The following is a 17,302-nucleotide window of genomic DNA, read 5'->3' on the forward strand; positions in this document are numbered from 1 at the left end:
GATAAACGTGCACTTTTTTGGCTTTGCCCCCCCCCCATAGGTTAGGGGGTATCTCAGCATAAATTTATGTAATAAATTGTTACCAGTACGTAGTGTGTTACACAATGTTAATGTTTCGTAATGTAAACAATTGCTTAGTTTATTTGTGCCTTACTAATACTGTTTAGACTTATTATAATATGTAATCAACTTGCTAATATAATTTTTGCTGAAAAGATCGACATGAATTTCACGCGTCCACTCAACATTGCAGCAGATCATATAGTAACTAACTGATCTACGTCTGTACATCGTATCAGCTCAGCCACCATTCTGTGTAGGATACAGCGTAAATGTATCTGAGAGCCAATTATATTTGGAAGAAGAGTGAGACACCAATCGCAGAAGGATCCAGTCGTCAAGAACCGTCGGCGTTTGGTGTCACTGACTGCGACACCGATGAATTAACATTCACTTTGGCGCTAATTCCCCCAAAAGGACGTGGACCAACTCATTGGTCTGGATGCAGCATACACGCTATTCAATTTTCCGTTATTAACATCGATAATTTATCGCATGAGTTCACGGCACTTTTTGTGATTTACGTAAATTTGTTACTGAGCGATGTCGATGTACAACAAAATTTAGAACTGTATAGTTAATCTTCGCCGTGAATTATTACAGATATCGATAAATTAGTCTAAGGGCAAGTTTAAGATGTAACTCCACAAATTAGAAAGGAGAAAAGGCGATTCGAAAAATGTTCGTAAGTGTTGTTTCTTATAATAATTATAGTAATATATATTATGCAACACTTGTGTTTTTTAACGTTCGGCCACAATAGCGAACAAGCAGAATAAAGTTGAAACCAAGCATTTTAATTAAGACAACTACCTATAGTAATAGCTGTAGATAACGACCGGTGATATGCCGACAGAAAAAACGTGTACAAAGCAATGTTAAGAGTAAAAATACATTCTATTCATTCAGAATTTCAACCATATTTAACTAAAAACATGTCCGACGTGGAGAAGTTTATACTGTATTTCGTTTCACATATTAAACTCGTTGGGGCTGCGTGGCTGTAGAATTACAAAAAATACTAAAAAATACTGTTTATCAAAGCACATAAGAGCACATTATGACTATAAATAATAGTCTGTAGTTCGCATTTGTTAATTCATATTATTGTAATGCAACAAGCACGATGTCCCGGTCGCAACCGAAACCATAAATTCGTATGTACGCGCGCGTTACATCCGCCTTCGCGTATACGAGGATTTAACGCGTGCACCCGGATGTTACTATTTTCAAAACGATCCCGCGTACCGACTCAAACAGAATAACTATTCACACGATTTCAATTTTTCAACCAAAATAACCCCTCACCATGAGCATGCACAAGTCCATTTTAATTAAAATGCATATACACGCGTAAAAACTGTTTACATCCGCGCTGATAATACAAACAATATTCGACCATTGCTACCATTCAGTTGAATATGACGTCCAGTCCATAAAACAATTATAAACAATATTTCCCAGTTGTAACTATATAAATTTAAACACACACGTCAACGGCTTTTTATAAGGGACGTGTTCCTCACCAACACTACACCCACAATATGTATACACGAATATCTTTCATCCTAAACAGATAGATGTCATCAGATTATCATGCAATCTATTCTCACATGCACCAAATTGTGTATGTGTACCACTTGTGCCATCGTTTAAAATATAGTTAAGGTAGTCTTCAAAAATATATATTTCCCTGGTTAGTAGTCGATTGATATATAAGTAGAAAATACATGCACTATACCAAGAACTTTATCTGAATTGCAGTTCTTTCGAGGTAGAACGAAATAGACTATGTTGCAATTACACACCTCACTACAACACACACCTATCTTGACATACACACTAAAGATTGAGTACAGAAATATTCACATAGGGGCCAGAAAATGGCAGTTTGCCTTGAGGCACAGATCGAGAATCTAGCATAAATCTTGCCATACTACTAATTGTAAGGCACGGCCCCAGAGCGTGACATAAAACTAAGCCTACCACCGAAGTGCGACGCACATATTACCCATATGTCGACCCGAACTATGCCTACCACTAACTGTAAACCCAACTGCAACTGTACGCTAACCCTAAGTTACCCTAACCCTTATTAACAGACACGTTTGTAATGAGCCTGCCAATATCACCAATTCCCTGATCGCTGCACCCAATATACAATAAAAACATGTACAGCAGCAATAAAACACGCAACCCTGTCTCCTCCTCCTTCTCCTCCTCTGTAATACTCGCTTCAAATGTACACTGGTTGGAATGAGGACATATCAGGGACAATATTAATATAAACTTTTACTGCGTCCTACTTCTAATAATTATAAAAAGTTTTTTCCCAGTGGTGTGAGCGCATCGTTTTCTGGCAACTTGAGAATTGGTATATATGCCCCCGTAATAGGTTTAGGAATCTACAGCTAATATCTTATATAGTATAATGTGTTTACAGTTATATATCTTTACCAACGTGATCAAAACCACAGAAGAGTATCCAAATTCAGAAATATGCGGGTTCAAATCTAAACGTATCACACATGCTTGTATGCAATGTGTGAGAGTGAAAGACACAGGAGTTCACCGAACATTTGGTAACGGCAAACTACGTTCGTTGCTAAGGTTCTCAAGCGAAAGTAATCAAATAATATGTAATGACAAAAATAATCAACATATAAAAAAGCTAACAGAAAACTTCTTTCCTAAGCCATGTGTGAAAACTTATAAATGTGAAATTCAATGAAACCCACATAGAGTGCAGTCAATTAAAATTTTCAAGGCACTATAGAACATGTGGTTGTCAATCTTTAGCAACACGAGGCAATTCATACAAATAAACAATACTGCTAAACCACGACCAAATTCATACAACAAACTGGAACACATTTGATTCCCAATTTCTTCATTATTATAACGGATAACAATCGTGATGGTCACTTTACCTACTGTATATAAATATATTCTTCTCACCTTTAATATACAAGTCAGGATTCTCGTATCACGTTCTTGTGCTTGTCAAATGACATCATAGAAATTCAATTCACAGTGAAACTATTTCATCGCAGAAAGGCTACGCAATGAAGGTTTTTCCTAATAACTGAATAAACACAGAACTACTCTGCTTACATTCAGTCTAACTCATATGGTAGTATTGTTGAAGGCTGTCACGTCGCAATAGTCAATTAAAGCAGTCAATATCTCTTAATGAAACATGGTCTGCAGTTATAGGCAATCAGTTGAGAAGGGAGGGGCGGGGTAGTGAGTCGTAGTCAGTGATCATGCCTGGTAATCTTTAGAATGGTGCGACGGTACGCTAAGCATGAGCTTCTGTACTGACCTGGTGAATTCACCTGAAATAACAATCAACAGCAATATGAACGTTTTTACGTGCCTACTCGTTTGCACATGGGAATACCAACTTTAAATTTGAAGACCTCACCCAGTTCACACATAATACATGATAAAGACCTGGTCACGTATGAGAAACTGGTTTTAAACGTGAGAAAGCAGCATCATTTAAAAATTATAAGTATATACATCCATACACACCACAGGAGCACAATTATTTTCTACAACTGGCTCACACGGAGCTCTACTGGATGAGTAAGTTATATACAAATGCTGTGTACATATTTAGTTAACAGTTTTACATGTGAAAGTACCGGAAATTAAACGTGTGTACACTATGCAGGCGTTTTTGTGTAGCTTCCATGCCCTAGTACAAATACCAAAAGCATTTCCGAAAAAAGGTATGTGATAGGCTCATCTCTTGGAAGTATTTATTGGTGCAATAATTAAGGTGCAACGACACCACAATATATATAACTTACAAACATGGTGTGTGGCAATACACCACTGCATACTTAATGCTGATGGCTCAGCAATATATGAATCGTGTTTGTGTTGTGAATTAAAAATACAAGAAGAGAGAATGCAACTGAGGGGATTAACTACTAGTTCTCAAATCTGCTACGGTGGAATAAAGCAATATGAAACAATTATATAACTTATAAACATGAGCCACATCTACATGAAGCTTTGAAAAATGTGGGGTTTTCATTGTTGCCACACTTGTCTACCATACCACATTATTCTACTTTTGTGCAAGGTTTTAAAACTTTTTTTTCAGATTGGTGTGGGGGGTCTTAAAAACAGCGATAGTAAATAACTAGGATTCTAATAACTCGGGCTTGATAAAAACCAGACATTTTTCCTTGCATGGACCATGCCCCATGCCACTTGTCCTGATGTAGAAGCAGTAAGAGCGCCATGCAGTGTCACACATTACCACGTTACGGCCTAATGAGATGTTTCACCACAAGTAAAAATTGCTGTTGGACACCAGTGCACATGATATGTCATAATCGTTGATGCACTATTGAAGAAATCTGCACCTAGTTTCTTAACCTGCACTCAATTTTAACCACCTCTTAAATGTGTACTCACCTAAAGCTCTCCTAATGACAAGCGGCCACCTATCCTGGAAGTATATGAATACGAAGTACACGGGAATTCCGCAGAGCGTGATGACGATGCCCATAATGGCAGGGACGGGGTCCGTGTAAAATGGCATGACGCACAGTGCAAGGCACAACAGGAAGAAGGTAATCGGTATAAGGATGTTGACCTGTGAAAATAAAACGAAAAAAAAGCTGCAGGTAATGCGATTGAAAACCCAAATACATCATCATGTTCTTGCCAACGAAAACAACTGAAACTGCAGACCAACTGGATTTAACCCTTTTAGAGGCAAGTTTTTGCCCAAATACGTAGTGATTTGGGCAAATTAATTCCCAAATTTTACCTAAAAACGGGTAACTTTGATTTAAACTTCTCTAGGGCATTATTTGAGGCTGAAATCATGGTGAAATAATTATGAGTATACATGAATACACTGTAAGAGTCAATAAGAGTAGAAAAAGTGCAACTTAATTCCTACCTTACTTATGTATGATATTGTGAGAAGGATGTTTTGCATAGTCCAGAAGCATGCACATCATCATTTTCACTTTCATTCACCGATTCTGAGTCAGAACCAGGGAAATCATTGGGATCTAGGTCACTACCACTATCTACAACCTCCTCTTCATCATCAGAATCAGATAGAAGTCCCACAACTTGCTGTATATTGAACGAACGGGGGCCTATTTCGCACAGAACGACGGGGTGATTTACTGGAGGTCGCCATCCTGAAACAACTTATGTACTTCCGGGTCTATAACCTTGTCAATTTGGTGATTCAATGAACATTTACCATGATTTCAGCCTAAAGTGTGCCGTTTCGTGAACATCAGAGCCCTCTCGTGATAACCAGACCAACTAAACATTGAAATCTAGGCTTTAGCCAATCAGAGAGGCTGTTAGAAATGGCTTTGGTAAAAACGACATTTATGTCGTTCTGCCCATTCTATGGGAGGCGACATTAATGTCGCTCTGCCTCTAGAAGGGTTAACTTTGCAAAGCAGATTGCATTGCAAATGACTGTAAATTAATTGCATGCCTGAAAAAAACACACACGCCCTCACACTCGAAAGCACGCACGTTCACACTCGAAAGCACGCACGTTCACACTTAACCAGCCTGTGGTGGGGATGTCTAACGTGGGACGTGGAGAGACGGAGCAGTAAGACCTGCCCAAGCACGCACGTTCACACTCAACCAGCCTGCGGTTGGGATGTCTAACGTGGGACGTGGAGAGACGGAGCAGTAAGACCTGCACAAGCACGCACGTTCACACTCGACCAGCCTGCGGTTGGGATGTCTAACATGGGACGTGGAGAAACGGAGCAGTAAGACCTGCCCAAGCACGCATGTTCACACTCGACCAGCCTGCGGTTGGGATGTCTAACGTGGGACGTGGAGAAACGGAGCAGTAAGACCTGCCCAAGCACGCATGTTCACACTCGACAGCCCGCGTTGATGTCTATCGTGGACTGAAGAGTGGACATCGAGCCAGTGTGAAGTGTGTACGACCTGCCCAGCGAGCAGGAAATTTTTTTTTCACGGAGCTGTCTCTTTTTCAAAAGTTGTGCAAAAAAGAGCTCTCATCAAAAATTTACAGGGAGCCTAATTTGACCTGACGGGAGCATTTCGGAGGGTTAAGAGCTGAATCGCTCAACCGACGCCCAGTGTAGTTTTTTATACCTGCCATCTGAGAACCCTCCTTTAGATGGGACTGGCATGGTCTGGTCGCTTCCATCCAGCAGCAAGAGTCCAGCTGACCGAACGCCCAGACATGACATCTCGATGAATTACTGACTAGTGATAGGCATTAGACGTCCGTCCAAGCACAAATGATCAGCGACAGAAAGCCACTGAAAGAACATCTAATAAGTAAAATACAAGTAAAAAAATCCCACTTTCACAAAATGTAAGTAATTCTCTTTACTGAGTAAATTGCTGCATTAATAACTTCCATTTTACTATATTGTTCATGTAAACCATACACTCATACCCATACATAGACTATATAGTCAGTGAAGAAAGCAGGATAATAATATCAAAATCGTTCCAGGTTTTTGGATTTTTAACTATTAAAACATCTTATCAGGTATAGAATTGACGTACATAGATCCGAGTACTTACTTTAAGAAAAAATGCAAATTTTTCTTAATACAATACATCAATATAGAAAACGTGACTATCAACTTGAAACAACCAAGTGGCTACACACCACGATTTATCGCCGGGGGCCCACCGACAGCAGCGGCGGCAGCCAAAATAGTACAAAACGGATACACACAGAAAGCAATAAATCTGAGTCTGCAACTGCATGCTGGATGCGCTAAAAGAGAACTAGAAAGATAGAGAACACAAGAGAACTAGAAAGATAGAGAACACAGAGAGAGCTAGAGAAGAGAGGGAGAGGAGGAAGGACAAGACACAGAGACAGAGGCAGAAGAGACAGAGACAGAACAGAGACAGAGACAGAGAGACACGAGAACAGAGAGACAGAAGCGAGAGAAAGTAAGAAGACAGGAGAGACAAGAGAGACAGAGACAGAAAAGAGAGAGATAGAGAGAGAGAGAGAGAGAGAGAGAGAGAAGAGAGAGAGAGCGAGTGTATGGGAGGAGAGAGGAAAAGGGAGAAAGGAGAGAGATACTACCACAAATACAAGAAGCAAAGGTATACCTTTCCACGTGATCATGGCCAGTGCATCTGTAACTCCTTGTCTAGCTCCAACGACAAAACAATCTCTGCAAAAAATCTGCACATTCAGTTTAATCCACGTTAAAAAAGCTCGCCCCAAACATCTAAACAGCACACAAAACTGTCAATTCTCAGGCCACTTTCGGGTCCAAATTAGTCTTATAGCAAAAACATCAATTTTTTTTTGGTCACCACTTAGATTCAAAGACGGAGCTAACCCAAATAGAAACACTGACCTCACGCTTTCAAGAAAGCAACCGGCATAGCTAGTTTAAAATTCACCCATGTATGGCAGAAACCACCCAACACGCTGCACACTTGCAGTGTCAGCACGCCAATTGCATACCTCACGTAACTCGCTCGCATACCACCTAGATACAGCGCAAAAATGCCCCTCCATTGACCCCGACCAAAGTCAGCAGGCCACAAACAGGGCATACCCATGCCATCACTTCCAAGACAGCGATTTGCCCATGTCGCAAGAAAAGGTACATTGTCGCGTACGTTCATAGCGAACCGCCAATTTTAAGATACCTGCATTCAAAACATGTAATATGGCGTACCACACGCAAATAAACAGCCCCATGATAAGCTAACCATAAACATATAAACAAAGCCGCAAGAGCAGCTGCTCATACTGAAGGTCGTATGTACGGTATAAACGAACATTTAAAGTCGAAGCGTAGGACACCATTGATAGGCTCGATAAGCAATTACGCATGCGTACACAGCATTCATAGCAACCTTCTGCAAACTTCCCAAATTCAACATTGTTATAACAATCGCCGTGCACTGAAACTCTGTTTAATGGTCAATTTTGTGACCTAACGCTATCCCCTAACCCTATTAAAAAAATACCATAATTTGTATACATTGCAATAAAGTAGCATGTAACACACTGACATAAAGAACGCACTAGGAAATAGACATATAACGAGCATAAACCTCTCAACCAAGTTAGCTATGAAATCTCACGGTAAACAATTGGTAGCCTCATACATCCAGCATGTATATCACTAGCAAACCGTGCAGTCAAATTATTCAAACAGTAAAGCAAATCCATGTTTAACACTCCTCTGAGGGTCAAAAGGTATGCCGCACTTACCTCGCTATGTCAGCAGAAAGATACATTCATGGTCCTTATCATAAAGCATAAAATGCTAGTCACCGCTGAAAACAAAAAATTTTCAATCCGCCGTCATGACCAATGTCCTCAGAAAATGTCTAAAATGCCTGTGCCTCTCATTACTTTGACCTGTGACCTCTGGCTAATTTTCTGGCACAGGATGTGTTTTCCTAACTATGATGCTATTTTAGTTTTTTTTTCCTTGACATCATCTATCTCTTATCTATTTTTTTCCGTTAGATTTCTCTTTTTTTTTGTTCTAATTCTGCATTCCTACGCTAACCGTTAATTTAAAAAGGGAATGTCCCCCTTCTTTTACACCTTCTGACCTTGACCTTTGAACCACAGCCTACAAACATTCCCAATTGTCGGATACCCCCCACACGCCCGAAATCGGAACCGACGTAGAGCCGTTAAGATTTAATTGGCCCAAACTGTACCGGACGACGCACGACGGACCACGATCATGGATCTACAACTCATCGACTGACTCCAGATGACTAAATACAGAAAACAGGTTAAATAATAAAAAATCAGATGGGATTCGATTCAACGACCTTTCAGCCGTGACACCTGTGCTGTACGCGTTTGGCTATCCAGGCTTATTGGATTTCTAGATTATGGATGTGCCATAAATATGACAACACTGTGACGTCATTGAGGCAGTTCAGGAATCCATGTTTAAAACTTTAACCTCAGTCAACTCAACTTAACGTCAGTGGAAAGCACATTTCATGGTCCTTTCAATAAAGTGATAAAAATGGTAGGTCAGTGCTGAAACAAAAAAGTTTTTCACTCTGTCCATTAGGCCATGTCCTCAGAAAATGTCTGATATCTAACCTTTCCCCCACTGCCCTTTGACCTGTGACCTCCAATTTCGCACTGGTGATGGGTTTCCTGCCCATCACACTATACACTGAATAATAAGAGGTCGAGTCATTAAGATTTGTGCCGCAATTCCGTATTTCCTCTTATACCTTAAGTTAAGGGGGAAATATTCCCCCTCCGTTTACACATCTTGACCTTTGACCCTTGACCCCCAAATTTGTCATCCCGAGTCCTTTTCACGAAATCCTATACAACATTCCAATGCAGTGAGAAGAGGACTGGACTCTTGACTGTAATGCCTACATAGGTCAGCGTTCTTCCTAGGAATTTCAGAGCATATTTATGGATGGATTGGTGTGCCCCCACCCCTCCGTTGAGTTGGTAACCTCTCGTTCTTTTTTTGCAATTTTGTTTTTACCTAATGAACAGGAAAGGAGTGAAAAACAGCAAACTAAACAATAAAAAAAACAAAGCTGGAAATTAAGGCATGTTTATTTAGGCAACTAAGGAATTTTGGAGGATTTACAAGATGTCGCAACTTAGCTCCAGCTCTGAAAGGTACGTTGGACCCAACAGGCATTAAAGAACTGGGGAGAACCCCGCATAAGATACGGAATAGAGACCGTATTCAGTGACCTAGTGTTTTCAGCAAACTGCGAATGGTATGCACAGATCTAAGCTTCTTAAACTAGTGAATGGGTCACCCAAGGGTGAATGAAATTATTTTGTGGTGAATGGAGAGTAATGGATGAAAGACAAAAATTACGAAAAAACACAAGGAAATTTAGTCGCATGTGAATGAAATTTTGTCATAAAGACTCTCTGAGGGGATTGACGCTGTAAATGTAATAGTTTGAGAAGCACCGCACTAGATTACCACAGCAACCGCCTCGCACTTACCACGGCAACCGCCTACTCGATTACCACGGCAACCGCCTACTCGATTACCACGGTAACCACCTCGCGCTTACCACGGCAACCACCACTCGTTTACCACGGCAACCCCCCACTCGATTACCACGGCAACCCGCACTCAATTACCACGGCAACCCCCACTCGATTACCACGGCAACCCCCACTCGATTACTATGGCAACCACTTTGCGCTTACCACGGCAACCGCCCACTCGATTACCAAAGCAACCCCCACTCGATTACCACAGCAACCCCCCACTCGATTACCATGGCAACCGTTTCGCGCTTACCACGGCAACCGCCTCACTGATGAGGATCTCGAGCGGAGTGAGAATGACGACGTAGGAGATGTTCGCGAGAACGTAGAGCACCGTGACTAGCGGCAGCGAGATGTAGATCGCACGAGGAAGGTTCCTGCAAGAGACGCGAATACATACGATCACGCCATATTTCTTTTGCGTACAGATATTTTCGCGAATTCAGACTTGATGGACAATTTCGCGAGTGGTTAATTTCGCGGTCGGTGAATTATGAATTATTCGGTATTATTCGGTACGAGTTAGTCGCGTGTTGTTATTTTCGCGGTCGGGGAGGCGTTCGCGAAATTCGCGAAAATTAAACCACCGCGAAATATACAGCGTATACAGTAGGGCTGTAACGATCCACCGAAATCGAATGGGATCGCGATTCTCTTCCCTCGATCCGATCCTCGATATTTTTCCCCGTATTTTCGATTCCACTTCGATACCACTTTTTCCCTCCAATAGATGGCGGCACTACGCCAAATTGTTAAATACGCCTACTACTACTACTACTACTACTACTACTACTACTACTACTACTCCTACTACTACTATACTACTACTAGTACTACTATTACGCCAAATTGTTAAATAAAATTGAGAAAAAAGAATGAATGTAATAATTGGTTAAGTTTTTATTGCAAAATAATGAAAATATAAAAAATAAGATAACATTTCAATATTTTAGGAATCGAATCGAAGGAATCGAATCGAGAGGCTAATATCAAGATACGGATCGAATCGAGAGGCTTGTGTATCGTTGCAGCCCTAGTATACAGTACCGATCACGCTCACCGCAGAGACCGCTACAACGCATGCAACTTCTTCATTCATCGTCTGCATTCTTCTTTAAGCAGCTCGAAGACGCATTTCTTCTTGAATCCGGCCCCCGGGGCATACCACACTGAATAGAAATTGGCCAGCTACAATTCTGCACTCCGAATGTGACTGGGGAGGGGGGGAATTCTTCAAGCGATAGTGCGTGCTTATAAAACTCACTGTACCGTGCGCTGCTTCGCTAGTCTTGCCAAACTTACTTGCATGGATTCTCTAGTTCTTCAGTGACAAAGTTGAGATAATTCCTGAAAGAAAGAAAATCAGTTGGTGAAGAGCAATAAATTTCATATATGGCAGCCATAGAAATGTTGCAGTGGCAATAGACTGCATGCAGAATGCCTTGGAGGAAGAACTATTTCATGTGTAATGCCCATGCCTAGTCAATGCATATCAATGTCTCAATCAACAGTTATTGCTATCATACAGGCTGAGATAAGATTCTTATCTACCACATAAAAGTGCCCCCCTCCGTGACATTTGTTAGTTGTTATCTGTACAGATGTTTTAAAAACATATAACGTACTTGTCCTTATCCGGGCCTCTTTGAAAAATTACAGGCAAAAGTCACTTGGCAGGTAATTGCTACTGTTTTTTAGATTGTAGCACAAACACTGCATAATGCACAGTACTGCTAAATACACAATTCTCACGCAAATATATAGCAAGGCATGTATTGAAGTTTTATTGCTCTCAAATATACTGCCACGATTAATTTGCAAATTATATCACGAATTCTGAGATAAATACGATTAAAAAATGGCGAAAAATGAGAACCTATGAGAGAAAACATAGACGTACACGGTGCACCACTGAGATCAAGGGAGGTAACGCCACTGGTCAATTACCAAATTTACCAATGTCTTTTCTCTGCTACAGGGGTTTCTGTGTTGACCAGTGATTATTGATGTTACTCCTAGTTAAACTATTGCTATCACTGCCACTGAAACTATTGTTGTTGTTGCTGCCACTAGTGCTCATAGGGTCTATGTCCCCCAGGGTACTGCCGGAACGTACCCTGGGTACGGTCCGGTATACCGGAACGTACCCTGGTAACTATCTGATATGGTTAGGGTTAAAGTTAGGGTTAGGGTTAGGGTTAGGGAGTAGGCGTAGGCGACTCCCTAGACTCGTTAGTGGAGTAGGAGAGGTACGGTCCGGCATATTAGATAATACCAGCAGAGCATATAAATCACGTTGATTTATATGCTCTGGTACCAGGGTACGTTCCGGCAGTACCCTGGGGGACATAGACCCTCTCAGCGCCACGCGTACTATTGTTGCTACTGCTGCTTGTTTCTGCTACGATTACTTTTGCAGAGCTTGAATTTCCCTGACTGCTGGGAAATATTCTCAAGGATTTGTTACTCAATATCCCCAACAAAGTCAATATAGACAAAAACTGTGGGCTAGATAGTTTTCTACTATTTAAAGTTATGAGGAATGCAACAGGCAGGATATTGGAATGGAAACAGCTAAATGCCATAATATATTAAAGGAAACTTATTTGCAATCCTCCTGAGCTAGTGCAGAAGCAGAAACTATAGTAAGAACAAATGTCCCTAGTGGAAATCACAGCCGTACATATAGTCACTCAAGAGCAGACTAGAGACGGGAGCAACCACATATGCCAAAACTATCCAGTATCCACCTAACGTTTGCTCGTACTTTATTACAGGAATACATACAAAGTTATATCAGGTGCTATATAGGATGCCGACATTTCACTTACCTATCTAAAGTTCAATAAATTTCTGATCAGTTCATATACCACTCTAAAGGGGCGGGTATAAAAGGTACAACTTGTATAGCATATACGTTTTTTTTAAACTGTATAGAGATTTGAAGAAAGATTTGGAAAAATCAATAAAGCTCCCCCGTAGCAAAAATGAGATGGAATAGGGTGTATTTATGACTGGATACCACTCTCTTATCTAGTTACAGCTACCTGACAGTTCAAATACGAGTTATACGGTAGACTGCACCTAGTTCTTTGTTGTCACATTTTCAATCATTTTGACCCCAAACAGGGAACATATGATATAACACTGAACAGATAAGAGTAAAGCAGACTTGTCGTCGCAACATTCTGAAACGTATAGGAACTTGACATACCGCGCGACGTACGCGTGTGACCAGCTTTAATACACAAATTGAGTCATACGCCGGTACAGGTAACACGCTGTCACATACACCAAGGGGAAAGGCGAGCAAGCACATTTTATTGATTATTCTATGCCGGTAGGATATAAGAGTAGCCTACGGATATGTAACAGCTGTTATAAGGTGGCACACGGTGCACTTGAAGCAAGTAGCCAAATGTGCTATTATTTTTTTATTTTTTTTTATTTTGTGAGATTTTTGTGTGCAGAGCAACGAGCTATGCCAATACATCATGTATTACATGTACGAGCAATGTATATAATTAGATCATTGGCTCATGGCTCCATATTCTGAGACATGAAAGGAAAAACTCAAGACTACAAGCAACAAAAAGAGACAGAGAAAAAGGTGGTGTGCGAGACTAAGAGATGTAAAGATAAGCAAGCGAGACCTGCCCAAACACGTACGTTCACACTCGACCAGCCTGCGGTTGGGATGTCTAGCGTGGGACGTGGAGAGATGGGGCAGCGAGCCAGTGTGAGTGTGTACACGCGTGCCCAGCGAGCAGGGGGAATTTTTTGTTTTCACGGGAGCTCTTTTTCAAAAGTCTGTGCAAAAAATAGCTCTCATCAAAAATTTTACGGGAGCTATTTTGAGCCTGACGGGAGCGATTTCGGAGGTTTTAAGAGCGAATCGCTCATCGCGCCCGTGTATTTTTTACCCTGCCATCGAGAACCTACTTTAATGGGACGGGGCATGTCTGGTCGCTTCCATCGCAGCAGCAGGAGTCCGCTGACCGACGCCCAGACGATGACGATCTCGATGAAGCTGACGTAGTTGATGAGCATGTAGACGTCCGATCCAATGCACATGATCAGCGACAGAATGCACTGAAAGTAATATTCTATAAGTAAAATACAAGTAAAAACAATTCCCACTTTTTCACAAAATGTAAGTAATTCTGTTTACTTTTTTATGGTTAAATTGCTGCATTATACTTCCTATTTTACTATATTGTTTGATGTAAACATACACTCATGACTCATACATAGCCCATATATATGTCAGGATAATGTCAGGATAATAATATCAAATCGTCCAGGTTTTTTGGATTTTTAACTAGTTGAGAAACAATCTTATCAGGTAAGAATTTGACGATACATTTAGTCCCGTTAGTACTTACTTTTAATGTAAAAAAAATGGCAATTTTTTTAATACAAATATCACAATATAAAATTCGTGACGTAGTCAATTGAAACAAAAGTGCACACACTCACGATGTATCGCCGGGGGGCCCCGTGACAGCAGCTGTGGCGGCAGCCAAAATATGTACAAAGCGGGGATACACACGAAAGGCAATATGAAATTGAGTTCTTGCTGCATTGCTGAATTGCATTGAGAGATAGAGAGATAGAGAGATAGAGAGATAGAGAGACTAGGATTTTCGTGAAAAGGACTCGGAGATACTAATTTGAGGGGTTCAAGGGTCAAAGGTCAAGATGGAAACGGCAGGGGTTAATATTTCCCCTTAACTTAAGGTATAAGAGGAATACGGAATTGCGGCACAAATCCTAATGGCTCGACCTCGTTAATATTCGTGTGATAGTGTGCATGGGCAGGAACCCATCACCAGTGCAAAATTGGAGGTCACGAGGTCAAAGGGCAGGTGGGAAAAGGCTCAGATATCAGACATTTTCTGAGGACATGGCCTAATGGACAGAGTGGAAAACTTTTTTGTTTCAGCACTGACCTACATTTTTATCACTTATTGAAAGGACACTGAAATGTGCTTTCCACTGACGTGCGAAGAGTAAGTGTCTGATAACCTTTTGACCTCAGAAGAGGGTTAACAGTTTAACATGGATTCCTGACTGCCTCAATGAAGTCACAGTGTTGTCATATTTATGGCAAGCATCCATAATCTAGAAATCCAATAAGCTCTGGATAGCCAAACGCGTACAGCACAGGCTGTCACGGCTGAAAGGTCGTTGAATCGAATCCCATCTGATTTTTTATTATTTACCTGTTTTCTGTATTTAGCTGTGTTTATGCTTCAGCTTGTAGAATCGCATGATCGTGCGTCCGTCCGTGCGTCCGTCCGTCAACAGTTTGGGCCACAATTAAATCTTAACCGCTCTACGTAGCGTCACGATATTCGGGACGTGGGGGGCTAATCCGAAACAAGTTGGGATGTTGTAGCGTGGGGGTCAAAGGTCAAAGGTCAAGAGGTCGTAAAAGAAGGGGGAACATTCCCTCTTTAACTTAAGGTATACGGAGGAAATGCAGAATTGCGGCACAAATCTAAACGGGCTCGACCTAGGCTCGTGATAGTCGGTGTATAGCATCATGGTAGAGGAAAAACCATCACTGCTGCCGAAATTGGACGGTCACAGGTCAAAGGTTAATGGGGCACAGGGCAGATTTTTTAGACATTTTCTGAGGACATATGGTCTGACGGAGCGATTGAAAAACTTTTTTGTTTCAGCGGTGACCTAGCATTTTTATGGCTTTATTGAAAGGAACCATGAAATGTACTTTCTGCTGACATGCGAAGAGTAAGTGTTCGGATAACCTTTTGACCCTCAAGAGGAGGGTTAAACATGGATTTGTTTACTGTTAGAAATAATTTTGACTGCCGGTGTTGCTAGTAGAATCTATACATGCCGATAGTATGAGGCTACAATGTCACAGTGAGATTTCAAAAGTAAACTTGGTTGAAGGTTTATGCTCCTTAAATCGTATAATTTCTATGCCATTCTTTACTGTCAGTGTGTTACATGTAACTTATGCCAAATTATAACAAATTATTATTTTTTTAATAGGGTTAGGGATAGGTTAGGTCACACAAAATGCACCCATAAAACACGAGTTTCAGGCACGCGATTTTGTATCAACCAATGGATTTGGGAGGTTGCAGTAAGGTTGCTGAAATGATGTGTACGCAACTGCGTATCTGCATATCTGCCGGCCTAACAAAGGTGTCACTACCGCACGACTTAAATGTTACGTTTATAACCGTAACAACAGACCTTAGATGAGCCCAGCGTCTGCTCTGGCGCTCTTGTTTAAATCTGATTATGGTTAGTTCATCTGGGCCTTTTATTTGGCGTGTGAGTACGCATCTGTACATTGTTGACTGCAGTATTCATTACTTGGCCGTTCAGCTCATGAACGTAACGAGACAATGTAACTTTCCTTGCAGACATGGGCAAAATCGCGTTTCTTGGAGTGATGGCATGGGTAATGCCCTTGTTTGTGGCCTGCTCAACCTTTGGTGGGGTCAAATGGAGGCATTTTTGCGTCATCTAGTGAGTAGCGAGCGAGTTACGTGAGAGTAGCAACTTGCGTCGCTGACACTGCAAGTGCTGCCGAGGTTGGGTGGTTACTGCCAATACAGTGTGTGAATTTTAAACTAGCATGCCGGTTGCTCTTCTAAATAGAGTGAGCTTCATGTTTCATATTTGGATAGCTCCGTCATGTTGACATCTAAGCTGGTGACAATGATGTTTTTTGCTATTAAGACCACATGGAGCACGAAAGTGGCTGCAGCTGCACAGTATTGCTGTGCATTGTATAGATGTTTGGGGCTTTTTAAACGAGTGGATTCAACTGAATGTGCACATTTTGCAGGTTGTTTTTCGTTGGAGCTAGACAAGGCGCAGTTACCAGATGCACTGGCCATGATCAACGTGGAAAAGGTTACCCCTATGCTTCCCTTGTATTTGTGGTAAGTATCTCTCTCCCTTTCTCCCCTTTTCCCTCTCTCCCTCCCCATCCACTCGCTCTCTCTCTCTCTCTCTCTCTCTCTCTCCTCTCTCTCTCTCTCGGTCTGTCTCTCTCTCTCTGTCTCTGTCTCTGTCTCTCTCTGTCTCTCTGTCTTTCTGTCTCTCTGTCTCTGTGTCTCTGTCTCTCTGTCTCTGTCTCTGTCTGTCTCTGTCTCTGTCTCTGCGCTCTGACTCTGTCTCTGTCCTCTCGCCTTCCTCCCTCTCCCTCTCTAG

At 41.5% G+C, this 17,302-nt stretch overlaps 1 protein-coding gene across 1 annotated transcript in view; it reads right to left on the reverse strand.

The window, feature by feature from the left end:
* Nucleotides 1-933: 933 nt before the first annotated feature.
* The window catches only part of LOC106814769 (Y+L amino acid transporter 2-like), a gene marked incomplete in the record, with an annotated part of 60,106 nt that continues 43,737 nt past the window's right edge, over nucleotides 934-17,302 (reverse strand). The window contains 3 exon segments of the mRNA XM_014819120.1: nucleotides 934-3,398; nucleotides 4,495-4,675; nucleotides 14,045-14,194. Of these exon segments, the coding sequence (XP_014674606.1) occupies nucleotides 3,325-3,398; nucleotides 4,495-4,675; nucleotides 14,045-14,194 (405 nt within the window).

Source organism: Priapulus caudatus, unplaced genomic scaffold (genome assembly GCF_000485595.1).
Source record: "Priapulus caudatus unplaced genomic scaffold, Priapulus_caudatus-5.0.1 Scaffold975, whole genome shotgun sequence".
Classification (NCBI taxonomy): Eukaryota; Metazoa; Priapulida; class Priapulimorpha; order Priapulimorphida; family Priapulidae; genus Priapulus; species Priapulus caudatus.